The sequence below is a fragment of the Lissotriton vulgaris genome, chromosome 9, assembly GCF_964263255.1.
Source record: "Lissotriton vulgaris chromosome 9, aLisVul1.2, whole genome shotgun sequence".
Taxonomy (NCBI): domain Eukaryota; kingdom Metazoa; phylum Chordata; class Amphibia; order Caudata; family Salamandridae; genus Lissotriton; species Lissotriton vulgaris.
Genome location: NC_141697.1, coordinates 922,360,631 through 922,387,930, shown reverse-complemented (window position 1 = coordinate 922,387,930; position 27,300 = coordinate 922,360,631). Strand labels below are relative to the sequence as shown.

The 27,300-nt window shown below is 49.6% G+C and overlaps 1 protein-coding gene across 1 annotated transcript in view; it reads left to right on the top strand.

The window, feature by feature from the left end:
• Nucleotides 1-27,300, top strand: part of LOC147692528 (uncharacterized) — a 244,320-nt gene that overhangs the window by 188,880 nt on the left and 28,140 nt on the right. The window contains exons 12-13 of the mRNA XM_086936800.1: nucleotides 26,182-26,358; nucleotides 27,153-27,263. Coding sequence (XP_086792926.1) covers nucleotides 26,182-26,358; nucleotides 27,153-27,263 — 288 coding nt within the window. The remainder of the gene's footprint in view (nucleotides 1-26,181; nucleotides 26,359-27,152; nucleotides 27,264-27,300) is intronic.

Genomic DNA, 27,300 nt, shown 5'->3' with positions numbered 1-27,300 from the left:
TTCATGAGGCCTCCTGTTGCGGTGTCTTGTGTTGCTGGGGGCAAATTGTTCAGATCCTCAGATCCTGGATGTGTATGCTTGGACTGGTTCAGACGGGGAAATGCCTTGCGCCATTGCACATGTCTCCAACCACATGTTGCTACGACGCAACTGATATCGAATCAAAATATACCCTTAGGTAGCACTCCCCATGACAAGTCGAAGACAGTAGAACTTACGCTTACATACTGGAATATCCATGGCATTAACAACCCACGGAAGGGGAAGCAAGTGCTCTCCAACCTAGCTAAGCACAATGTTAAAATCACTCTGCTGCAGGAGACCCATCTGTCTCCATGCACTGATCCCCCTTTTGCCAAGCAGTGGGAAATCATAGGTACTTCTCCTACTATAGTTCGCATACTGATCCACAAGCGTGTGCCATTGACCCTCACAGCTCAATACTCTGACCCCAACAGCAGATATCAATATATCCAGGGTACATTGGCAGACGGAAGGATCCAAATAGTCAATATATAGGCCTCCCCAATGTTGATGACCCTGAATTTTTCTAGGAACTATATACTCGCCTAGAAATTCCCACTGGATATTGGGAGGTGACCTGAACATGTTACACTGCCCACAGATAGATACAACCAGTACACAGCCAGTTCGCAAGGTTCGCACCTGGGAAGCATTCAGCCAATCTACGGATTCATATTTACTATTAGACACCTGACGCACCCACTACCAATGTACTCCTGGTTTCACATTCTACTCGTCCCCCCACGCTGTCTGGACTGGACTAGACTACTGGTTTCGTTCGTCGTTGTCCATCAAAGGCTCAGCAGGATCTCCGACCTTCCCTGAAAACATTCTGGCTATAGGCCAGTCCTGTTATAAATGAGAATCCCATGAAGTTGCCCCATGGCCTTCAGCTGGAGATCCAGATAGGAAGATTTAATACATGGACAAACATGCTAGGGCACGACGTTATGGGGAGGGGGAGTGACCTGGTCGCACACTGGCATGCTTATTACACCCAAATGGACAGCAGAACTACATAGCCAGGATATGCTCAGATATGGGAGCTGCCTTCACAGGCAGAGAAAACATCCTGCATGAATTCAAAACATACTATCAAAACCTCTACACCTCTAGCGCCACTTACAATCCCACAGTGATGACCTCCTACCTCGAGGACTTAGCTATGGTTTGGCTGTCAAACGGGCAGCAGGAGTTCCTTAGCGAACCGTTGATGCTGGAACACAGAACACAATCTATCACCGCCTTAGGCCCCTCCAAGGTGCCAGGACTGGGAGGGCTGACTGGTACCTTTTATAAGACATTTAAACAACTACTCGTCCCACAGCTCCTCGCGCTATATAACAAATCCTTAAGCACCGGCGAACTGCTGCTGACACTCCGAGAGGCAATTTTTAAGATAATATTGAAACAAGGCAAAGATCCCAGAAAATGCACTTCATATCGCCCATTATCGCTATTGAACCTCTATAATATAATACCTGCCGAAGCACTGGCCAACAGACAGGCCTTGCTGATGGAGCAAATCATCTCACCAGCCCAGGCTGATTCGTCCCACACCCCGCAACTTCCCTCAATCTACAGACACTATTTGCAGTGACCACTAAGGTGGCACCGGACACACCAGCTGCGGTGGCCATGCTGCATGCGGAAAAGGCCTTCGTCTAACTTGAATGGCCTCTCTTAAGAGCCGTTCTGAGAAAACTAGGCATTCCCACACAGTTTCCTGCATTGATTATGCTACTATATACCAAACTCACAGCCTGTTTGAGAAAAAGCGGCACGCTCACAGACACAATCCCAATATTCCGGGGCACTAGACAGGGATGTCCACTTTCCCTCCTACTCTTTATAATTGCAATGGATCCACTAGTAAGGGCACTGCAGGACAGACACATACACAGCGGAATGCAATTTACATATGGCCCATTGCTACTATCGCTATACACAGACAACATTTTCCTGTTTATGCGACACCCCAGGGATAACCTACCCCCGCTCATGCAGGATATAGCCAGCTATGGTCGACTCTCAGGACTCTGCATCAACTGGGCAAAGTAGGAGGTCTTCCCGCTCAATCCTACCGACTGAATACCCCCTCAGATGGACCACTGACTGTACTAAATGTTTGGGTATCCAAATACATAGGGATAGAGATCAGGTCCTCCAGCCCAATTATGGACCGGCATTGGCCACCCTGAACGCACAATTTGAATAATACGTAAAATTGCCTATTTCATTGATGGGACGTGTGGCTATTATTAAAATGGTGGTGCTACCATGTTTTTTATATCTGTTAACTACCACCCCCATCCTGCTCACACATTACTTCTTTGGCAATCTACGTGGCATTCAGCTGTTACTGAACTGGGAGGGGGGCGCCCCCGGGTGCGCTGGGAGACATTGACACTTTCCAATAAGCATCGAGGTCTTGCGGTACCTGACATCTGCCTCTGTACCTACACATATCATTGGTACCACCCTGATGCGCGCATACCATACATACGCCCGGAACACTCTCAGCTGGACGGCTTCCTCCACTCACAGAAACGGCCCGGGCATCCCTTTCAAAATTTTGGACATACAGACAGTCTCCACAACCTGCTGGCCATGGCGCAGGTTGCGACATATGCTACAGGGCGGTCCCCTGTACTCCGACGTCATCCCCATCACAGATAATCTCTGGATACCACCCACTAGGAGACATTGGTCAAAAGTACACTTCACAGATACTTAATGTCCACCCTTGGCGACCTGTTCCCCAATGGACACGTCATACAATTATCAGGCGACATTTGGTCGCCAAATGCATCATAAATGGACCTCTCTGTCTTTAAAAGGCTCCAGAGCTCCTTTAAATCTCTTATACCCACCTATCCAATCCCTCCAGAAGACTTCTCACCCTTGTCTGTAGTGATTGAGGCATCAGATGGCAGACATATGACATCTTGGTTATACCAAGATTCCCTGGTCCTAAAACCAGACGTAACATCCCAGGTGCAGAAGGTCCGGGAGAAGGAACTTGGGGCTCCTATTGCAGACCAAGTATGGGGCTACTGCTGCGCACATATAAAACACATTTCCAATAACCAAAGACATAAATGGATACACTTTAAATATTTCCACATGTGCTATTTCTCCCCAGCAGATATTGCAAAGTTCGAACCTCCAGACCCGATAAATGTCTGAAATGTCATACCCTGGAACCGATTTTGCCCACCTAACATGGACATGACCGGTGATTGCTCACAATTGGGAAAATGTATATATCTAGATCTCCAACATGACAAGTACAAGATGGCTCCCAATCCAATGGTTGCTCTGTTAGGTTACACCTATAACATACCCCAGGCAATATGCTGGGTGGTTTCTGTTGCATTATTACTTGGCATGAGGGAAATGTTCCTGAGCTAGGGTGGGCCCAGACCTCCTACTGTTAACCCCTTCGCTGCTAGGCCTTTCCCCTTCCTGTGCTAAGCCTTTTTTGGGCGATTTGGGGTAGTGCGCGCTTAGGACTCTGTAACTTTTTGACCACATAAGGTATCCACGCCAAATTTGCGTCCCTTTCTTCCAACATCATGTGGATTCTAAAGGTGCCCAGGGTTTCCCTTGGAGGGGTCCCAGAAATTAACCAAAATATAGTGAAATTTTAGTTTTTTTCAGAAAAATGGGAAAAACGGGCTGCAAATGAAAGCCTCTGGGGTTTTCCCTGAAAATGTTATCAAAAAAGGGTTTGTGGGGCTGGAATCTCCATTTTCACAGCTTTTAGGGAATGACAGTCTTTTGTCAGAGAACCAACATTTTTTACACAGTTTTGGCTTTTTCTGGGACATAGCCTATTTTTGCTATTTTTAGAGCTTTCAACCTCCTTCCAGTTAATGGTAGAAATGAGTTTGAAAGCAATAATGGATCCTGGAAAGCTATACATTTTCGAAAAGTAGACAAAATTCTGAATTCAGAAAGGGGTCATTTGACTAAATCCATGAAGGGTTCTTTATAGAAACTAACAGTTAAATATTGGAATAATTGAAAATTTGTTGAAAAAAACAGCCTTTTGTCTCAACGTTTTCACCTATAACTTTTTGTAATTTTGACAGCTCTTGGAAAGCAATATAACGTTACATCCGTTAGACCTTCCTGGTTGTGGGGATATATAGGACTTTTTTTCACCAAGAACCCGACGAACCCAGATCCAAAAACTGAGCAGCAACTTGCAATGGTATTTTTCTATTTCCTGGGTATGGAGCACTTTGTCTTGGAAAATGTATACATGGAAAAATCTGTATGAAAGACACCTATGTATTTCTGAATTGGGTACAAATTATAGAGTTTAGAAACAGTATATAATTGCACATTTTCAAAATTGGGAATACTCATACTAGCATGAGAATTATTGGTCATTTTTGAAAGAAGATTATTTTTTTACACAATGTCTTCATTGGGAAGGGAGAAATGCATGAAAACTCAATTGGTAATAACAGTTGATTTACAAATCTGAATTACCCTAAGTCTTCCGATAAAAATGGTACCTCACTTGTGTTGTTCGGCCTTGTGCCTGCGATAGGAAACGGCGCAAAATGCAACGTGGTCACACCTCAATTTTGCAGTTACAAATTGACCCTTTTATGGCAAAGTGCCTAGCTGTAGTTTTTCCACCCTAGCTCTGCCGGCACCTGGGGAAACCTAGCAAACCTATACATTTTTGAAAAGTAGACACGCAAGGGAATTCAGTATGGGGTGACTCGACTGCCTACCACCAGGTTCTGTTACCCAGAATCCCTTGCAAATCTAAGAAATTGACAAAAAAAAGCATTTTCCTCACATTTCTGTGGTGGAAAGTTCTGGAATCTGCGTGGATCAACAAATTTCCACCCACCCAGCAATTCCCCAGGTCTCCCGAAAGAAATGGTACCTCACTTGCCTGGGTGTGCCTAGTGCGTGCGCCAGGAAACAGCGCAAAACACAACGTGGTCGCACCTCAATTTCGCAGTGAAATCGTGCCCTTTTTGGGGAAAGAGACTACCTTTTGTTTTTGAACCCTAGATCCGCCAGCACCTAGGGAAACCTAGCAAACCTATACTTTTTTGAAAACTAGACACCCTGGGAAATTCAGGATGGGGTGACTCGACTGCCTACCACCAGGTTCTGTTACCCAGAATCCCTTGCAAAGCTAAGAAATTGACAAACAAAACGCATTTTCCTCACATTTCTGTGGTGGAAAGTTCTGGAATCTGCGTGGATCAACACATTTCCACCCACCCAGCGTTCCCCCGGGTCTCCCGAAAAAAATGGTACCTCACTTGCCTGGGTCTGCCTAGTGGCTGCAACAGGAAACAGCGCAAAACGCAACGTGGTCGCACCTCAATTTCCCAGTGAAATCGTGCCCTTTTTGGGCAAAGAGACTACCTTTTGTTTTTGAACACTAGCTCTGCCGGCACCTAGAGAAACCTAGCAAACTTATACATTTTTGAAAAGTAGACACCCAGGGAAATTCAGGATGGGGTGACTCGACTGCCTACCACCAGGTTCCGTTACCCAGAATCCCTTGCAAAGCTAAGAAATTGAAAAAAAAAACACATTTTCCTCACATTTCTGTGGTGGAAAGTTCTGGAATCTGCGTGGATCAACACATTTCCACCCACCCTGCGTTTCCCTGGGTCTCCCAAAAAAAATGGTACCTCACTTGCCTGGGTCTGCCTAGTGCCTGCGACAGGAAACAGCGCAAAACGCAACGTGGTCGCACCTCAATTTCCCAGTGAAATCGTGCCCTTTTTGGGCAAAGAGACTACCTTTTGTTTTTGAACACTAGCTCTGCCGGCACCTAGAGAAACCTAGCAAACTTATACATTTTTGAAAAGTAGACACCCAGGGAAATTCAGGATGGGGTGACTCGACTGCCTACCACCAGGTTCCGTTACCCAGAATCCCTTGCAAAGCTAAGAAATTGAAAAAAAAAACACATTTTCCTCACATTTCTGTGGTGGAAAGTTCTGGAATCTGCGTGGATCAACACATTTCCACCCACCCTGCGTTTCCCTGGCTCTCCCCAAAAAAATGGTACCTCACTTGCCTGGGTCTGCCTAGTGCCTGCGACAGGAAACAGCGCAAAACGCAACGTGGTCGCACCTCAATTTCGCAGTGAAGTCCTGCCCTTTTTGGGCAAAGAGACTACCTTTTGTTTTTGAACCCTAGCTCTGCCGGCACCTAGAGAAACCTAGCAAACTTATACATTTTTGAAAAGTAGACACCCAGGGAAATTCAGGATGGGGTGACTCGACTGCCTACCGCCAGATTCTGTTACCCAGAATCCCTTGCAAAGCTAAGAAATTGACCCAAAAAAACACATTTTGCTCACATTTCTGTGGTGGAAAGTTCTGGAATCTGCGTGGATCAACACATTTTCACCCACCCAGCGTTCCCCCGGGTCTCCCAAAAAAAATGGTACCTCACTTGCCTGGGTCTGCCTAGTGCCTGCGACAGGAAACAGCGCAAAACGCAACGTGGTTGCACCTCAATTGCGCAGTGAAATCGTGCCCTTTTTGGGTAAAGAGACTACCTTTTGTTTTTGAACCCTAGCTCCGCCGGCACCTAGGGAAACCTAGCAAACCCATACATTTTTAAAAACTAGACACCCAGGGAAATTCAGGATGGGGTGACTCGACTGCCTACCACCAGGTTCTGTTACCCAGAATCCCTTGCAAAACTAAGAAATTGTCCAAAAAAACGCATTTTCCTCACATTTCTGTGGTGGAAAGTTCTGGAATCTGCGTGGATCAACAAATTTCCACCCACCCAGCTTTCCCCCGGGTCTCCCAAAAAAATTGGTACCTCACTTGCCTGGGTCTGCCTAGTGCCTGCGACAGGAAACAGCGCAAAACGCAACGTGGTCGCACCTCAATTGCGCAGTGAAACCAGCCCTTTTTGGGCAAAGAGACTACCTTTTGTTCTTGAACCGTAGCTCTGCCGGCACCTAGGGAAACCTAGCAAACCTATGCATTTTTGAAAAGTAGACACACAGGGGAATTCAGGATGGGGTGACTCGACTGCCTACCACCAGGTTCTGTTACCCAGAATCCCTTGCAAAGCTAAGAAATTGTAAAACAAAACGCATTTTCCTCACATTTCTGTGGTGGAAAGGTCTGGAATCTGCGTGGATCAACAAATTTCTACCCACTCAGCGTTTCCCAGGGTCTCCCAAAAAAAATGGTACCTCACTTGCCTGGGTCTGCCTAGTGCCTGCGACAGGAAACAGCGCAAAACGCAACGTGGTCGCACCTCAATTGCGCAGTGAAATCCTGCCCTTTTTGGGCAAAGAGACTACCTTTTGTTTTTGAACCCTAGCTCTGCGGGCACCTAGGGAAACCTAGCAAACCTATACATTTTTGAAAAGTAGACACCCAGCGGAATTCAGGATGGGGTGACTCGACTGCCTACCACCAGGTTCTGTTACCCAGAATCCCTTGCAAAACTAAGAAATTGTCCAAAGAAACGCATTTTCCTCACATTTCTGTGGTGGAAAGTTCTGGAATCTGCGTGGATCAACAAATTTCCACCCACCCTGCGTTTCCCTGGGTCTCTAAAAAAAATGGTACCTCACTTGCCTGGGTCTGCCTAGTGCCTGCGACAGGAAACAGCGCAAAACGCAACGTGGTCGCACCCCAATTTCGCAGTGAGGTCCAGCCCTTTTTGGGCAAAGAGACTACCTTTTGTTCTTGAACCGTAGCTCTGCCGGCACCTAGGGAAACCTAGCAAACCTATGCATTTCTGAAAAGTAGACACACAGGGGAATTCAGGATGGGGTGACTCGACTGCCTACCACCAGGTTCTGTTACCCAGAATCCCTTGCAAAGCTAAGAAATTGTAAAACAAAACGCATTTTCCTCACATTTCTGTGGTGGAAAGGTCTGAAATCTGCGTGGATCAACAAATTTCTACCCACCCAGCGTTTCCCAGGGTCTCCCGAAAAAAATGGTACCTCACTTGCCTGGGTCTGCCTAGTGCCTGCGACAGGAAACAGCGCAAAACGCAACGTGGTCGCACCTCAATTTCGCAGTGAAATCCTGCCCTTTTTGGGCAAAGAGACTACCTTTTGTTTTTGAACCCTAGCTCCGCCGGCACCTAGGGAAACCTAGCAAACCTATACATTTTTGTAAAGTAGACACCCAGGGGAATTCAGGATGGAGTGACTCGACTGCCTACCACCAGGTTCTGTTACCCAGAATCCCTTGCAAAGCTAAGAAATTGACAGAAAAAATGCATTTTCCTCACATTTCTGTGGTGGAAAGTTCTGGATTCTGCGTGGATCAACAAATTTCCACCCACCCAGCGTTCCCCTGGGTCTCCTGAAAAAATGGTACCTCACTTGCCTGGGTCTGCCTAGTGCCTGCGACAGGAAACAGCGCAAAACGCAACGTGGTCGCACCTCAATTTCCCAGTGAAATTGTGCCCTTTTTGGACAAAGAGACTACCTTTTGTTTTTGAACCCTAGCTCTGCCGGAACCTAGGGAAACCTAGCAAACCTATACATTTTTAAAAACTAGACACCCAGGGAAATTCAGGATGGGGTGACTCGACTGCCTACCACCAGGTTCTGTTACCCAGAATCCCTTGCAAAGCTAAGAAATTGTCCAAAAAAACGCATTTTCCTCACATTTCTGTGGTGGAAAGTTCTGGAATCTGCATGGATCAACAAATTTCCACCCACCCTGCGTTTCCCTGGGTCTCCCAAAAACAATGGTACCTCACTTGCCTGTGTCTGCCTAGTGCCTGCGACAGGAAACAGCGCAAAACGCAACGTGGTCGCACCTCAATTTCGCAGTGAAGTCCTGCCCTTTTTGGGCAAAGAGACTACCTTTTGTTCTTGAACCGTAGCTCTGCCGGCACCTAGGGAAACCTAGCAAACCTATGCATTTTTGAAAAGTAGACACCCAGGGAAATTCAGGATGGGGTGACTCGACTGCCTACCGCCAGATTCTGTTACCCAGAATCCCTTGCAAAGCTAGGAAATTGACAAAAAAAACCCACATTTTGCTCACATTTCTGTGGTGGAAAGTTCTGGAATCTGCGTGGATCAACACATTTTCACCCACCCAGCGTTCCCCCGGGTCTCCCAAAAAAAAATGGTACCTCACTTGCCTGGGTCTGCCTAGTGCCTGCGACAGGAAACAGCGCAAAACGCAACGTGGTTGCACCTCAATTGCGCAGTGAAATCCTGCCCTTTTTGGGTAAAGAGACTACCTTTTGTTTTTGAACCCTAGCTCCGCCAGCACCTAGGGAAACCTAGCAAACCTATACATTTTTAAAAACTAGACACCCAGGGAAATTCAGGATGGGGTGACTCGACTGCCTACCACCAGGTTCTGTTACCCAGAATCCCTTGCAAAGCTAAGAAATTGACAAAAAAAATGCATTTTCCTCACATTTCTGTGGTGGAAAGTTCTGGAATCTGCGTGGATCAACAAATTTCCACCCACCCAGCTTTCCCCCGGGTCTCCCAAAAAAAATGGTACCTCACTTGCCTGGGTCTGCCTAGTGCCTGCGACAGGAAACAGCGCAAAACACAACGTGGTTGCACCTCAATTGCGCAGTGAAATCCTGCCCTTTTTGGGCAAAGAGACTACCTTTTGTTTTTGAACCCTAGCTCTGCCGGCACCTAGGGAAACCTAGCAAACCTATACATTTTTGAAAAGTAGACACCCAGAGGAATTCAGGATGGGGTGACTCGACTGCCTACCACCAGGTTCTGTTACCCAGAATCCCTTGCAAAACTAAGAAATTGTCCAAAAAAACGCATTTTCCTCACATTTCTGTGGTGGAAAGTTCTGGACTCTGCGTGGATCAACAAATTTCCACCCACCCTGCGTTTCCCTGGGTCTCCCAAAAAAAATGGTACCTCACTTGCCTGGGTCTGCCTAGTGCCTGCGACAGGAAACAGCGCAAAACGCAACGTGGTCCCACCTCAATTTCGCAGTGAAGTCCTGCCCTTTTTGGGCAAAGAGACTACCTTTTGTTCTTGAACCGTAGCTCTGCCGGCACCTAGGGAAACCTAGCAAACCTATGCATTTTTGAAAAGTAGACACACAGGGGAATTCAGGATGGGGTGACTCGACTGCCTACCACCAGGTTCTGTTACCCAGAATCCCTTGCAAAGCTAAGAAATTGTAAAACAAAATGCATTTTCCTCACATTTCTGTGGTGGAAAGGTCTGGAATCTGCGTGGATCAACAAATTTCTACCCACCCAGCGTTTCCCAGGGTCTCCCATAAAAAATGGTACCTCACTTGCCTGGGTCTCCCTAGTGCCTGCGACAGGAAACAGCGCAAAACGCAACGTGGTCGCACCTCAATTGCGCAGTGAAATCCTGCCCTTTTTGGGCAAAGAGACTACCTTTTGTTTTTGAACCCTAGCTCTGCCGGCACCTAGGGAAACCTAGCAAACCTATACATTTTTGAAAAGTAGACACCCAGAGGAATTCAGGATGGGGTGACTCGACTGCCTACCACCAGGTTCTGTTACCCAGAATCCCTTGCAAACCTAAGAAATTGTCCAAAAAAAAGCATTTTCCTCACATTTCTGTGGTGGAAAGTTCTGGAATCTGCGTGGATCAACAAATTTCCACCCACCCTGCGTTTCCCTGGGTCTCCCAAAAAAAATGGTACCTCACTTGCCTGGGTCTGCCTAGTGCCTGCGACAGGAAACAGCGCAAAACGCAACGTGGTCGCACCTCAATTTCGCAGTGAGGTCCTGCCCTTTTTGGGCAAAGAGACTACCTTTTGTTCTTGAACCGTAGCTCTGCCGGCACCTAGGGAAACCTAGCAAACCTATGCATTTTTGAAAAGTAGACACACAGGGGAATTCAGGATGGGGTGACTCGACTGCCTACCACCAGGTTCTGTTACCCAGAATCCCTTGCAAAGCTAAGAAATTGTAAAACAAAACGCATTTTCCTCACATTTCTGTGGTGGAAAGGTCTGGAATCTGCGTGGATTAACACATTTCTACCCACCCAGCGTTTCCCAGGGTCTCCCGAAAAAAATGGTACCTCACTTGCCTGGGTCTGCCTAGTGCCTGCGACAGGAAACAGCGCAAAACGCAACGTGGTCGCACCTCAATTTTGCAGTGAAATTCTGCCCTTTTTGGGCAAAGAGACTACCTTTTGTTTTTGAACCCTAGCTCCGCCGGCACCTAGGGAAACCTAGCAAACCTATACATTTTTGTAAAGTAGACACCCAGGGGAATTCAGGATGGAGTGACTCGACTGCCTACCACCAGGTTCTGTTACCCAGAATCCCTTGCAAAGCTAAGAAATTGACAGAAAAAATGCATTTTCCTCACATTTCTGTGGTGGAAAGTTCTGGATTCTGCGTGGATCAACACATTTCCACCCACCCAGCGTTCCACTGGGTCTCCCGAAAAAATGGTACCTCACTTGCCTGGGTCTGCCTAGTGCCTGCGACAGGAAACAGCGTAAAACGCAACGTGGTCGCACCTCAATTTCCCAGTAAAATCGTGCCCTTTTTGGACAAAGAGACTACCTTTTGTTTTTGAACCCTAGCTCTGCCGGAACCTAGGGAAACCTAGCAAACCTATACATTTTTAAAAACTAGACACCAAGTGGAATTCAGGATGGGGTGACTCGACTGCCTACCACCAGGTTCTGTTACCCAGAATTCCTTGCAAAGCTAAGAAATTGACAAAAAAACGCATTTTCCTCACATTTCTGTGGTGGAAAGTTCTGGAATCTGCGTGGATCAACGAATTTCCACACACCCAGCATTTCCCCGGGTCTCCCGAAAAAAATGGTACCTCACTTGCCTGGGTCTGCCTAGTGCCTGCGACAGGAAACAGCGCAAAGCGCAACGTGGTCGCACCTCAATTTCCCAGTGAAATCGTGCCCTGTTTGGACAAAGAGACTACCTTTTGTTTTTGAACCCTAGCTCTGCCGGAACCTAGGGAAACCTAGCAAACCTATACATTTTTAAAAACTAGACACCGAGGGGACTTCAGGATGGGGTGACTCGACTGCCTACCACCAGGTTCTGTTACCCAGAATCCCTTGCAAATCTAAGAAATTGACAAAGAAAATGCATTTTCCTCACATTTCTGTGGTGGAAAGTTCTGGAATCTGCATGGATCAACAAATTTCTACCCACCCAGCGTTCCCCCGGGTCTCCCGAAAAAAATGGTACCTCACTTGCCTGGGTCTGCCTAGTGCCTACGACAGGAAACAGCGCAAAACGCAACATGGTCGCACCTCAATTTCCCAGTGAAATTGTGCCCTTTTTGGGCAAAGAGACTACATTTTGTTTTTGAACGCTAGCTCCGCCAGCACCTAGGGAAACCTAGCAAACCTATACATTTTTGAAAAGTAGACACCCAGGGAAATTCAGGATGGGGTGATTCAACTGCCTACCACCAGGTTCTGTTACCCAGAATCCCTTGCAAAGCTAAGAAATTTACAAAAAAACGCATTTTCCTCACATTTCTGTGGTGGAAGGTTTTGGAATCTGCGTGGATCAACAAATTTGTACCCACCCAGCGTTCCCCCGCGTCTCCCCAAAAAAATTGTACCTTACTTGCCTGGGTCTGCCTAGTGCCTGCGACAGGAAACAGCGCAAAACGCAACGTGGTCGCACCTCAATTTCGCAATGAAATCCTGCACTTTTTGAGCAAAGAGACTACCTTTTGTTTTTGAACCCTAGCTCTGCCGGCTCCTAGGGAAACCTAGCAAACCTATACATTTTTTTTAAAAGTAGACACCCAGTGGACTTCATGATGGGGTGACTCGACTGCCTACCACCAGGTTCTGTTACCCAGAATCCCTTGCAAAGCTAAGAAATTGACAAAAAAAACACATTTTCCTCACATTTCTGTGGTGGAAAGTTCTGGAATCTGCGTGGATCAACAAATTTCCACCCACCCAGCGTTCCCCCGGGTCTCTAAAAAAAAATAGTACCTCACTTGCCAGGGTCTGCCTAGTGCCTGCGACAGGAAACAGCGCAAAACGCAACGTGGTCGCACCTCAATTTCCCAGTGAAATCGTGCCCTTTTTGGACAAAGAGTCTACCTTTTGTTTTTGAACCCTAGCTCTGCCGGCACCTAGGGAAACCTGGCAAACCTATACATTTTTGAAAAGTAGACACCCAGGGGACTTCAGGATGGGGTCCCTCGACTGCCTCCCACCAGGTTCTGTTACCCAGAATCCCTTGCAAAGCTAAGAAATTGACAAAAAATGCATTTTTCTCACATTTCTGTGGTGGAAAGTTCTGGAATCTGCGTTGATCAACAAATTTCCACCCACCCTGCGTTTCTCTGGGTCTCCCGAAAAAAATGGTACCTCACTTGCCTTGGTCTGCCTGGTGCCTGCGACAGGAAACAGCGCAAAACGCAACGTGGTCGCCCCTCAATTTCGCAGTGAAATCCTGCCCTTTTTGGGCAAAGAGACTACCTTTTGTTTTTGAACCCTAGCTCTGCCGGCACCTAGGGAAACCTAGCAAACCTATACATTTTTGAAAAGTAGACACCCAGGGGAACTCAGGATGGGGTGACTCGACTGCCTATCATCAGGTTCTGTTACCCAGAATCCCTTGCAAATCTAAGAAATTGACAAAAAAATGCATTTTCCTCACATTTCTGTGGTGGAAAGTTTTGGAATCTGTGTGGATCAACAAATTTCCACCCACCCTGCGTTCCCCGGGTCTCCCAAAAAAAATGGTACCTCACTTGCCTGGGTCTGCCTAGTGCTGCGACAGGAAACAGCGCAAAACGCAACGTGGTCGCACCTCAATTTCGCAGTGAAATCCTGCCCTTTTTGGGCAAAGAGACTACCTTTTGTTTTTGAACCCTAGCTCTGCCGGCACCTAGGGAAACCTAGCAAACCTATACATTTTTGAAAAGTAGACATCCAGGGGAATTAAGGATTGGGTGACTCGACTGCCTACCACGAGGTTCTGTTACCCAGAATCCCTTGCAAAGCTAAGAAATTTACAAAAAAAACGCATTTTCTTCACATTTCTGTGGTGGAAAGTTCTGGAATCTGCGTGGATCAACAGATTTCCACCCACCCAGCGTTCCCCCAGGTCTCCCAAACAAAATGGTACCTCACTTGCGTGGGTAGACATAGTGTCTGCAACAGGAAAAGGTCCAAATCGTACAGTGGAGAATTTAAATTAACCTATAGCAAAACTAGCTTGATTTTTGGGGGGGGGCACCTGAGTTTTTGGCCTGGGGCCATACCTCCCTAGACTCCCCCGGATGTCTAGTTTTCAGTACTGTTTGGGTTTGGTAATTTCTAAAGATGCCCGCCAAGCCCCGGGCCAAAAGCTCAGGTGACCACCTCAAAAAATAAGATAGTTTTACTAAAGGTAATTTTTAAGTCTCCACCGTACGAATTGGGTCTTTTCCTGTTGCAGCCACTATGCCTACCCACGCAAGTGAGGTACCATTTTTATTGGGAGAGCTGGGGGAATGCTGCGTGGGAGGTGATTTGTGTGAGCCCAGTGATGCCACGCTTTCCCACACAAAAAAGTGTGAAAAAACTGATTTTTTTCAGCTAAAATTGAGGTTTGCAAGGGATTCTCGGTAAAGGAACGTTGGAGGATACACGCAAGCCATACCTCCTTGGAAGCCCCCGGGTGTCTACTTTTCAGAAATGTGTGGGTTTGGTAGGTAAACCTAGATGGCCGTCTAGCACGGGGCCAAAAACCCAGGTAACCCCTCTTGCAAAAGATGGTGGTTTTGACATTGTCACCATTGTCAAAACCACCCGCTTTTGCAAGAGGCCACTCCACGCACACCACCATCCAAGCACCAGACCATGCACACCGCCAGCCAAACACCACTCCACACACACCACCAGCCAAGCATCACTCCACGCACACCGCAAGCCAAGCGCCACTCCACTCACACCGCCAGCCAAACACCACTCCGTGCACAGACAGCCAAGTACCACTCCACGCACACCACCAGCCAAGCGCCACTCCACACACACCACCAGCCAAGCGCCACTCCACAAACACAACACCAGCCAAGCACCACTCTGTGCACACAGCAAGCCAAGCGCCACTCCACACTAACCGCCAGCCAAGCGCCACTCCACGCACACCACCATCCAGGCACCAGACCATGCACACTGCCAGCCAAACACCACTCAGCGCACACCGACAGCCATGTACCACTCCACACACACCACCAGCCAAGCACCACTCCACGCACACCGCAAGCCAAGCGCCACTCCACACACACCGCCAGCCAAGCACCACTCCATGCACAGACAGCCAAGTACCACTCCACGAACACCACCAGCCAAGCACCACTCCACACACACCACCAGCCAAGCGCCACTCAACACACACCACCAGCCAAGCGCAACTCCACACACACCGCCAGCCAAGCACCACTCCGTGCACAGACAGCCAAGTATCACTCCACGCACACCACCAGCCAAGCGCCACTCCACACACACCACCAGCCAAGCGCCACTCCAAGCACACCACCAGCCAAGGACAAATCCAAACACAACACCAGGCAAGCGCAAGAGCACGCACACCGCCAACCAAACACCAGAACACGCACACCGCCAGCCAAGCACCAGTCCACAGACACCGCCAGCCAAGCAACAGTCCACAGACACCGGCAGCCAAGCGCCAAACCATGCACACCGTCAGACAATGGACACTACACGCAAACCAACATCATACTTTAGTTTTTTTTTTTAAATAAAAGAAAAACAAAAACAAATTGCAAATTGATACAAATCTACTAACTCAACAACTAAATCTAAGAAGACTACACAAATGCAAACTTTGAAACTGAACAATAAGTTTTAAAGAATAAAGACCAACCAGTTCACTTTACCACTCATTGATACTCCCAAACATTCTTTTGCTTGTGGTACAATCTAAAACAAGCAGGTACACACAGCCCGGTGTTTGAAGGGCAGTCGGGGCAGTATATACGAACCTCCTTCCGCAAACCTCTTCGCCAACAGACTCTACATCTCCGACTGGGAAAGTCTTTTGAGGTTGTAGGAGGAATTGTATCAGGAAAGTGGCAATCTTTCAATCTGGCAACATCCTCCACCACTCCAACTCTAGGAACACTTGCCTGTTCCACTAAAACAAGGCTGCCTATTACAGACTCCTGAAACTTTACAAAAGTCATCTTTGACTGGGGACAAGATTTCTGGAACACAACAAAAGCATTAAAGGTTGCCAAGTGGAAAAGATGGATAGCCAACTTCTTGTACCAAATGTAAGCCTTACGAAGAGCAGCATACGGTTCCAACCTCTGATCTACTCTGTCAACACCACCCATGTACTTATTGTAGTGCATTATGGACACAGGTTTGCGCAGTTCTGCAACCTGACCCCAAACAGTCACCGGTTCAGTGCTTTCATCATGTATTGTAGTCAACATGTAGACATCTCTCCTGTCTGAAAACTTCACAGCTAGAAGCTCCTCACAACGCAATGCACTGCACTGTTCCCGAGCAAGCTTTCGACAAACAAGTTCTTTTGGGAAACCTTTACGGTTTGAGCGGATTGTGCCACAAGCAACAGTGTCCACTTTGGCCAATTCCCTGAACAACCGCACACCAGTGTAGAAGTTATCGACATACAAATGATGGCCTTTGTTAAAAAATCCACTACCAAGTTCCCACACAATTTTCTCAGTCACTCCAAAAGTTGACGGACAACCAGGGGGGTTAATCCTGGATTCCTTACCAGTGTACACCCTGAAATTAGAGACATATCCAGTCTCACTGTCACACAGCATATAAAGCTTAATTCCATAGCGTGCCCTCTTACTAGGAATGTATTGCCGAAAAACCAAGCGGCCCTTGAACAACAGCAAAGACTCATCCACTGCAATTTCTTTCCCAGGATAAAAGATCTCAGGAAATCGATCAACAAAATGATCAATGACCGGCCGAATCTTGAAAAGACGGTCACAATCAGGGTGATCTCGTGGCAAAGCAGAACTATTGTCAACAAAATGCATCATCCGAAGCAGAAGCAAATACCTATCACGACTCATGACTGCCGGAAATATAGCTGTTGCCATCAAGGGACTAGTAGACCAATATGAAGCCATTGATGGTTTCCTAAGCAAGCCCATCAAAAAAGTTAAACCCAAAAACTTTTTCATCTCCTCCAAATTTGTGGGAGTCCACCGGGTAGCCCTAGCGTGGGGCTTAAGGCTGGCACTGTTCACCCTCAAAAGATTTTCAGCATACAAATTAGTCTGCTCTACAATCTCTGCCAAAAACACATCATCCATAAACAACTTGAAAAAATCAATAGGCAAAAAGTTTTCAGTGTTCACCCTACACCAGTAAATTCAGGCAATGCCAGCTGCACCATGCCTGGTGCAACTCAGAGGTCAGAACTTTCAACGTCAAGTCTTGCAGCCGCAGGCTGCCGCCCAGCTGCCTCTTGTCTCACTACACCAACTGGAAGTCTAGCAGCCCCAGGCTGCAGCCCAGATGTCTCTTGCCGCACTATTGGCACAGCAATGTCCTCCACAACCACAGGCACAGCAATGTCCTCCGCAACCACAGGCACATCATCCACACCAAAAGTAGCTTCATCAGCACTCAGAGTGTCTTCATCATCAGATGAAGCCAAGTGTAGAGAAAACTCACTATCTGAATCTTCACCTCCCACCTCTGGCTCAGAATCAGAGTCAGTCTCTGGACCATGGTGAGAGGAAGAATCACAAGCATTTGCAATGCAATAGGTCTCGCATTTACGCAAGTTTGAGCTATTGACATTGCAAATAACATGCCTTTTATTTTTGTTTTCGTTTTAAAAACATAAATAAAAAGCATTTTCATTTACAATGCCAATAGCTTAACCCCTTCGCCGCATGGCAAATTCCGCCGCGGTGCGAGGGGGGCGAGGCTTGGCGGGGCGTGGCATGGCGCTCGCGTACCCAGGACGGCTCCCTGCCGTCATGAGTCACAGTAGGCGTGTGCTCATGACTGGCACGGGAGTGACTGACTTCGGTCACAGCCCTGCCCGCCTCTCAAAGAGACTGACCGACGGACCGTCTGAGAAATCTCCTGATTTGATATCGATATTTGCATCTGTGCCATTTTTCTTGGAGGAGAGGCCTATTTCGGCGTTGTACTGGTTTGTACCGATGTCATCATGTATGCAGTGTCTTGAGTCTACCATTTTAGCATCTGATATCGGGTCTGTGCTGATTTCTTGACCAGGCGGGCCCCACAGGCATGCTAGCCCCACCCTTCACATTGCCGCATATATTCTCCTCCCAGAGGAGGCCCCATATACAGTGCATGAATTAAATATTGATGTGATGTGCGACACTCTCCTGAAAAGGAATTATGCTCCAGTGTGTGTTGTTGTGCAACTGTGATTGTTGTAGAAGCTTTAAAGATTGTGAAGTTACATCACCTATTAATGCACAATCCTGTCTCGGGCAGGCACATTTCTCCAATTTAGTTTGTATGAGGGATACATAAAATTGTGTATGTTCAAAGGTAGCCTACAGTGGTTAGCGGTGGGCACTTAGAGGCGAGAACTTGCTTCTGAGGACCAAGATTCTTTTTTTTTACCTCCCTTTGAAGGTGAACCAGAAAAATTACCTTTTCCTGTTCCTTCATGGGCTTGTGTCCTAGACTCAGCCCTTTAACAACCGCAGGCCTGCACACGGTTTACTGTGTCCACCAGATCTCTGGACTGCTCTCTTCCACCTTCGGCACAGTATCACAGCTTATTTGTACAGTGCGTGCCTCTAGTACTGCTAAAAATCCATCTGACACGAGTGCACACAATTCAGGACACTCCTAGACCAGACTGATATCTTCAGCAGTATGGGCTGCACTCACACTCGTGCCAGCAACTAGAAAATTACTCGTTTGTTGTGAGCTGCATTCTGATTGGTTGAGCAGCCAGGGATCCGATCCCCAACTTACATGATGCTGGCGACAGTGATAGAATCTATCTCATGGCCCTTCTGAGCTGTGGAGTGTGGGGCGCTGTAGAGTGTGGGGATCTGTAGAGTGTGGGGCGCTGTAGAGTGTGGGGCGCTGTAGAGTGTGGGGCGCTGTAGAGTGTGGGGCGCTGTAGAGTGTGGGGCGCTGTAGAGTGTGTGGGGCGCTGTAGAGTGTGTGGGGCGCTGTAGAGTGTGTGGGGCGCTGTAGAGTGTGTGGGGCGCTGTAGAGTGTGTGGGGCGCTGTAGAGTGTGTGGGGCGCTGTAGAGTGCGGGGGCGCTGTAGCTGTAGAGTGCGGGGGCGCTGTAGCTGTAGAGTGCAGGGGCGCTGTAGCTGTAGAGTGCGGGGCGCTGTAGCTGTAGAGTGCGGGGCGCTGTAGCTGTAGAGTGCTGGCGGCGCTGTAGCTGTAGAGTGCTGGCGACAGTGATAGAATCTATCTCATGGCCCTTCTGAGCTGTAGAGTGTGGGGCGCTGTAGAGTGTGGGGCGCTGTAGAGTGTGGGGCGCTGTAGAGTGTGGGGCGCTGTAGAGTGTGGGGCGCTGTAGAGTGTGGGGCGCTGTAGAGTGTGGGGCGCTGTAGAGTGTGGGGGCGCTGTAGAGTGTGGGGGCGCTGTAGCTGTAGAGTGTGGGGCGCTGTAGCTGTAGAGTGCGGGGCGCTGTAGCTGTAGAGTGCGGGGCGCTGTAGCTGTAGAGTGCGGGGCGCTGTAGCTGTAGAGTGCGGGGGCGCTGTAGCTGTAGAGTGCGGGGGCGCTGTAGCTGTAGAGTGCAGGGGCGCTGTAGCTGTAGAGTGCAGGGGCGCTGTAGCTGTAGAGTGCTGGCGGCGCTGTAGCTGTAGAGTGCTGGCGACAGTGAGAATCTATCTCATGGCCCTTCTGAGCTGTAGAGTGTGGGGCGCTGTAGAGTGTGGGGCGCTGTAGAGTGTGGGGCGCTGTAGAGTGCGGGGCGCTGTAGAGTGCGGGGCGCTGTAGAGTGCGGGGCGCTGTAGAATGCGGGGCGCTGTAGAGTGCGGGGCGCTGTAGAGTGCGGGGCGCTGTAGAGTGCGGGGGCGCTGTAGAGTGCGGGGGCGCTGTAGAGTGCGGGGGCGCTGTAGAGTGCGGGGCGCTGTAGCTGTAGAGTGCGGTGGCGCTGTAGCTGTAGAGTGCGGGGCGCTGTAGAGTGCGGGGGCGCTGTAGAGTGCGGGGCGCTGTAGCTGTAGAGTGCGGTGGCGCTGTAGCTGTAGAGTGCGGGGCGCTGTAGCTGTAGAGTGCGGTGGCGCTGTAGCTGTAGAGTGCGGTGGCGCTGTAGCTGTAGAGTGCTGGCGGCGCTGTAGCTGTAGAGTGCTGGCGACAGTGATAGAATCTATCTCATGGCCCTTCTGAGCTGTAGAGTGTGGGGCGCTGTAGAGTGTGGGGCGCTGCAGAGTGTGGGGCGCTGCAGAGTGTGGGGCGCTGCAGAGTGTGGGGCGCTGCAGAGTGTGGGGCGCTGCAGAGTGTGGGGCGCAGCAGCTGTAGAGTGTGGGGCGCTGCAGCTGTAGAGTGTGGGGCGCTGCAGCGTGTGGGGGCGCTGCAGCGTGTGGGGGCGCTGCAGCGTGTGGGGGCGCTGCAGCTGTAGAGTGTGGGGGCGCTGCAGCTGTAGAGAGTGGGGGCGCTGCAGCTGTAGAGTGTGGGGGCGCTGCAGCTGTAGAGTGTGGGGGCGCTGCAGCTGTAGAGTGTGGGGGCGCTGCAGCTGTAGAGTGCGGGGGCGCTGCAGCTGTAGAGTGCGGGGGCGCTGCAGCTGTAGAGTGCGGGGGCGCTGCAGCTGTAGAGTGCGGGGGCGCTGCAGCTGTAGAGTGCGGGGGCGCTGCAGCTGTAGAGTGCGGTGGCGCTGCAGCTGTAGAGTGCGGTGGCGCTGTAGCTGTAGAGTGCGGTGGCGCTGTAGCTGTAGAGTGCTGGCGGCGCTGTAGCTGTAGAGTGCTGGCGACAGTGATAGAATCTATCTCATGGCCCTTCTGAGCTGTAGAGTGTGGGGCGCTGCAGAGTGTGGGGCACTGCAGAGTGTGGGGCGCTGCAGAGTGTGGGGCGCTGCAGAGTGTGGGGCGCTGCAGAGTGTGGGGCGCTGCAGAGTGTGGGGCGCTGCAGAGTGTGGGGCGCTGCAGAGTGTGGGGCGCTGCAGAGCGTGGGGCGCTGCAGAGTGTGGGGCGCTGTAGAGTGTGGGGCGCTGTAGAGTGTGGGGCGCTGTAGAGTGTGGGGCGCTGTAGAGTGTGGGGGCGCTGTAGAGTGTGGGGCGCTGCAGAGTGTGGGGTGCTGCAGAGTGGGGGCGCTGCAGAGTGTGGGGCGCTGCAGAGTGTGGGGCGCTGCAGAGTGTGGGGCGCTGCAGAGTGTGGGGCGCTGTAGCTGTAGAGTGTGGGGCGCTGTAGAAAGGGGGGGGGGCTGACAAATATGTAGCCACACTGTATAAATCTTAAAAAGCAAGCTGCCCCTGAACAAGTAAGAACGAAACTGATCCAAGTCGAAGATCTGCGCGTTCACATCTTTTCTCGTGTGTGTTCCCCTTGAGTCCTTAAACTGAAATGATCACAATAAGTCTCGCAGAGTTCGCAGGTGCGTTCTACAGCGTAGTGCTCCAATCTACAATGCACTACTCCACAAAGCACACCACTCCACTCTACAGCGCAACACTCCACTCTACAGCGACTCTACAGCGCAACACTCCACTCTACAGCGACTCTACAGCGCAATGCTCCACTCTGCCGCGCAGCGCTCCACTCTGCCGCGCAGCGCTCCACTCTGCCGCGCAGCGCTCCACTCTGCCGCGCAGCGCTCCACTCTGCAGCGCAGCGCTCCACTCTGCAGCGCAGCGCTCCACTCTGCAGCGCAGCGCTCCACTCTACAGCGCGTGTGGGGCGCTGTAGAGTGTGGGGCGCTGTAGAGTGTGGGGCGCTGTAGAGTGTGGGGCGCTGTAGAGTGTGGGGCGCTGTAGAGTGTGTGGGGCGCTGTAGAGTGTGGGGCGCTGTAGAGTGTGGGGCGCTGTAGAGTGTGTGGGGCGCTGTAGAGTGTGTGGGGCGCTGTAGAGTGTGTGGGGCGCTGTAGAGTGTGTGGGGCGCTGTAGAGTGTGTGGGGCGCTGTAGAGTGTGTGGGGCGCTGTAGAGTGTGTGGGGCGATGTAGAGTGTGTGGGGCGCTGTAGAGTGTGTGGGGCGCTGTAGAGTGCGGGGGCGCTGTAGCTGTAGAGTGCGGGGGCGCTGTAGCTGTAGAGTGCAGGGGCGCTGTAGCTGTAGAGTGCGGGGCGCTGTAGCTGTAGAGTGCGGGGCGCTGTAGCTGTAGAGTGCTGGCGGCGCTGTAGCTGTAGAGTGCTGGCGACAGTGATAGAATCTATCTCATGGCCCTTCTGAGCTGTAGAGTGTGGGGCGCTGTAGAGTGTGGGGCGCTGTAGAGTGTGGGGCGCTGCAGAGTGTGGGGCGCTGTAGAGTGTGGGGCGCTGTAGAGTGTGGGGCGCTGTAGAGTGTGGGGCGCTGTAGAGTGTGGGGGCGCTGTAGAGTGTGGGGCGCTGCAGAGTGTGGGGCGCTGCAGAGTGTGGGGCGCTGCAGAGTGTGGGGCGCTGCAGAGTGTGGGGCGCTGCAGAGTGTGGGGCGCTGCAGAGTGTGGGGCGCTGCAGAGTGTGGGGCGCTGCAGAGTGTGGGGCGCTGCAGAGTGTGGGGCGCTGTAGCTGTAGAGTGTGGGGCGCTGTAGAAAGGGGGGGGGCTGACAAATATGTAGCCACACTGTATAAATCTTAAAAAGCAAGCTGCCCCTGAACAAGTAAGAACGAAACTGATCCAAGTCGAAGATCTGCGCGTTCACATCTTTTCTCGTGTGTGTTCCCCTTGAGTCCTTAAACTGAAATGATCACAATAAGTCTCGCAGAGTTCGCAGGTGCGTTCTACAGCGTAGTGCTCCAATCTACAATGCACTACTCCACAAAGCACACCACTCCACTCTACAGCGCAACACTCCACTCTACAGCGACTCTACAGCGCAACACTCCACTCTACAGCGACTCTACAGCGCAATGCTCCACTCTACAGCGCAGCGCTCCACTCTGCCGCGCAGCGCTCCACTCTGCCGCGCAGCGCTCCACTCTGCCGCGCAGCGCTCCACTCTGCCGCGCAGCGCTCCACTCTGCCGCGCAGCGCTCCACTCTGCCGCGCAGCGCTCCACTCTGCCGCGCAGCGCTCCACTCTGCAGCGCAGCGCTCCACTCTGCATCGCAGCGCTCCACTCTGCAGCGCAGCGCTCCACTCTGCAGCGCAGCGCTACAAAACGCAGCACTCCACTCTACAATGTAGCACTTCATAATCCAGCACTCCACTCTACAGCGCAGCACTATACAATGCAGCACTCCACTCTACAGTACAGCGCTCCACTCTACAGTACAGCGCTCCACTCTACAGCGAACTGCTCCACTCTACATTGCAGTGCTCCACTCTACAGCGCAGTGCTCCACTCTACAATGCTCCACTCTACAGCGCAACGCTCCACTCTACAGCGCAACGCTCCACTCTACAGCGCAACACTCCACTCTACAGCGCAACACTCCACTCTACAGCGCAACACTCCACTCTACAGGGCAACACTCCACTCTACAGTGCAACACTCCACTCTACAGCGCAATACTCCACTCTACAGCGCAGCATTACACAACACTCCACTTTACAGCGCAGACCTTCCCAATTTAGCACTCCACTGTACAGCACAGCATTCCACTCTACAGAGCAGCACTCACTCTACAGTGCTCTACTCTACAGCGCAGCGATCCAGTCTGCAGCGCAGCGCAGCGCGCCACTCTACAGCGCCCCGCTCTACAGCGCAGCGCCCTGCTCTACAGCGCAGCGCCCCGCTCTACAGCGCAGCGCCCCGCTCTACAGCGCAGCGCCCCGCTCTACAGCGCAGCGCCCCGCTCTACAGCGCAACTCTCCACTCTACAGCGCAACACTCCACTCTACAGCGCAGCACTACACAACGCAGCACTCCATTCTACAGCACAGAACTTCCCAGTATAGCACTCAACTCTACAGCGCAGCACTCCACTCTACAGCGCATTACTACACAACGCAGCATTCTGCTGTACAGCGCAGCGCTCCACTCTACAGCGCAGCGCTCCACTCTACAGCGCAGCGCTCCACTCTACAGCGCAGCGCTCCACTCTACAGCGCAGCGCGCCACTCTACAGCGCAGCGCACCACTCTACAGCGTAGCGCGCAACTCTGCAGCGCAGCGGTCCAGTCTACAGCGCAACGCTCCACTCTACAGCGCAACGCTCCACTCTACAACGCAACGCTCCACTCTACAACGCAACGCTCCACTCTACAGCGCAGCGCTCCACTCTACAGCGCAGCGCAACACTACACAATGCAGCATTCTGCTCTACAGCGCAGCGCTCCACTCTACAGCGCAGCGCTCCACTCTACAGCGCAGCGCTCCACTCTACAGCGCAGCGCTCCACTCTACAACGCAGCGCTCCACTCTACAGCGCAGCGCTCCACTCTACAGCGCAGCGCAACACTACACAACGCAGCATTCTGCTCTACAGCGCAGCGCTCCACTCTACAGCGCAGCGCTCCACTCTACAGCGCAGCGCTCCACTCTACAGCGCAGCGCTCCACTCTACAGCGCAGCGCTCCACTCTACAATGCACTACTCCACAAAGCGCACCAGTCCACTCTACAACGCAGCACTCCACTCTACAACGCAGCGCTCCACTCTACAACGCAGCGCTCCACTCTACAGCGCAGCGCTCCACTCTACAGCGCAGCGCTCCACTCTACAGCGCAGCGCTCCACTCTACAGCGCTCCACTCTACAGCACAAACACTTCCTAATACGCTCATTGTATTGAAAACACGCACATTATTATTGTAGTTAAACACAAACACTTTTTTACGCACTAATTATATCGAAAACACCCACTTTTCAACACACTCATTGTATTAAAACAGCACATTATATTAAAAACACCCATAAAAAAAATTTGTATGCAGAAGCTCTTTGCATGCAGTTGGCAAGGGAAAACTGAAACTGACATGCTCTTCACAAACCAGCCTTTAAAACTGCAACAAAGTAACAAAATGTAGAACTGCTCGTGTAAAACTGAAACTGACATGCTCTTCACAGTTGACGCACGCGACCTAATCCAAGTCAAAGATCTGCGCGTTCACATCTCTTGTCTCTTGTCTGTTCCCCTTGAGTCCTTGAAAACTGAAATGATCACAATAAGTCTCGCAGCGACGGATCGCTTTCGCGATCCGGTTCGCAGGTGCGAGACCTAAAAAAGCATTCCAACAACTTGCTGAGCAGTAATCCAGCAGCTAGCCATTATCCTTACAAATAAAGGAGTCTGCACAAACAACTCAACAACCCCAACACTGTGCAAAGTAAGATAAAAAATGTAAGCCTTTCTCACAAAAATCTATATTTAGAAAAAATATACAATTCACTTACAAGACACAACTACACTCACCAGAACCTACTCTGCAAAGACACAGCAAATTGGCAACAATATCCCACTAGAAAGAAGAAAAAAAAACTTACATCTACAGAAGTACACATCAAAAACAAATGCAAAACATGTTTTACAATCACAAAAAACAGAAACCAAACATACTCGTTTTACTACACACTTTGCAAAATAAACAATTACATTACAATTGAACAAAACAGAGGTCTCTTACCAAGCACATGCAACTACAGAAACAGCAGAACAACAGAACCACCAGTAACGGAACCGCACACTGCAACAATCTAAAGAGAAAAAAAACCAATACACATTAGAAGAAACAAAAACAACACACATTACAACAGGCTATGTCACAGGGTATGTCACAAATGGGGTGTCTGTCCCCAAGGGGGGGAGATTATAAATCATTATAAACGTGGGCCCCCTGGAAGCAACCCTTTCGGAGGGCAGAGAGGCCAAATAAAGACACAGCAGAACATACTTTTGAAAACAAATGGGCCCTAGGAAGCAACCCTTGGTACTTCATGCATGCATTTGCTGCAATTGCTGAGTATGAGTGCCATGTGGCTACTACTGGTGATGAATATATTGCACTGCACTGCACTGCACTGCATCTACCATGCCAACAACAAATCTGTTGATCAGTTGAGTTGGGGTAGATAATGCAATGTTCCATAATACATGAAAAACAGATATAAGCTCTGGAGTGCCGCAGAAAACATCTTTAACTGAGGTCTTTTCTTTTTTTCTTTAGACAACATTAGGCTCCTTGGAGATCGTAATCAACTGTCCCTCACATTTCGACCATGCACTCTGGACTTGCCTTTGTAACAAATTCATTCTTCTAGGATATCTGCAAAATGTAATCAGCATTCCTTCAAATTTTATCTGTGCCCTCAAAACCAGCCAAAGCCACAAATTAATGCTACAGGTTAGTATTATAAGGTTCTGCAAATTGTGCAGTAAACAACAAATGATTGCTATGATCTGGCATGATTCTGGAATGACTCTGCTCTCTTTATATTTACTGTATGTCAATGGAGATCCATGATATTTGAAGTTAGCATGCAGTATTTAAGGTGTGAGGTACCTCATTCTTTGGTCCATGGTTTGAATACATAGACTACATCTTCTGTGACATGTATCACACTCTTACAACAAGGTATTACCAATCTTAACTATGTATACTTCTGGTAATCTGTGGTACAACATAAAACTATGCCCCAGGAGTGAAACTGTGTGAATTATGTAGAAGCACAGAATATGCTGATCGCATTTTTCTAACATCTTGTTGGTACCGGGTCTACTTGCTGGCGGGTTACAGATTTTTTGTCTTTAGCTCCATGGCTCGCATGGCCAGCAGCTTTTCACATCTGTGACTAACACCGTCAATGTCCAATATGAAAATCTCTGATGGAATTACAATTATTGAGGTGGTTACATTTTTGCTTCTTTTCAAGCAATCGAACTTCAACATCACAGGTTAAGTGAGGCCATGTGGCTCGATTTGAAGATGCCTGTTATTGAACTGTCCTCAATTTGTGTGGGATTAGCTAAATCTAATTTTAGAGGATACTTCTCTGGTGAACCAGCAGAAAGTCTATGGTGGACACACCACAGCTGGCCCATTACCAGCCACCTCTAAATCAGAGCCAATGTTTTCTTCTCTTATAATATACTGCTCCAAAAATAAAATATATCTTCTAATCTTTTTACATTCAACAGGATGTAACCAGATGGCGTGACACAAGCAACAAAGAAATGCAGACTATGATGCCTAGCATGAGATGGGGAAATGCCCTTGCTGTTCAATCAAAACAGCTGCGAAAGATTGAGGTACACACTCTACCTTTTGTTAGGTACAGGGATATAT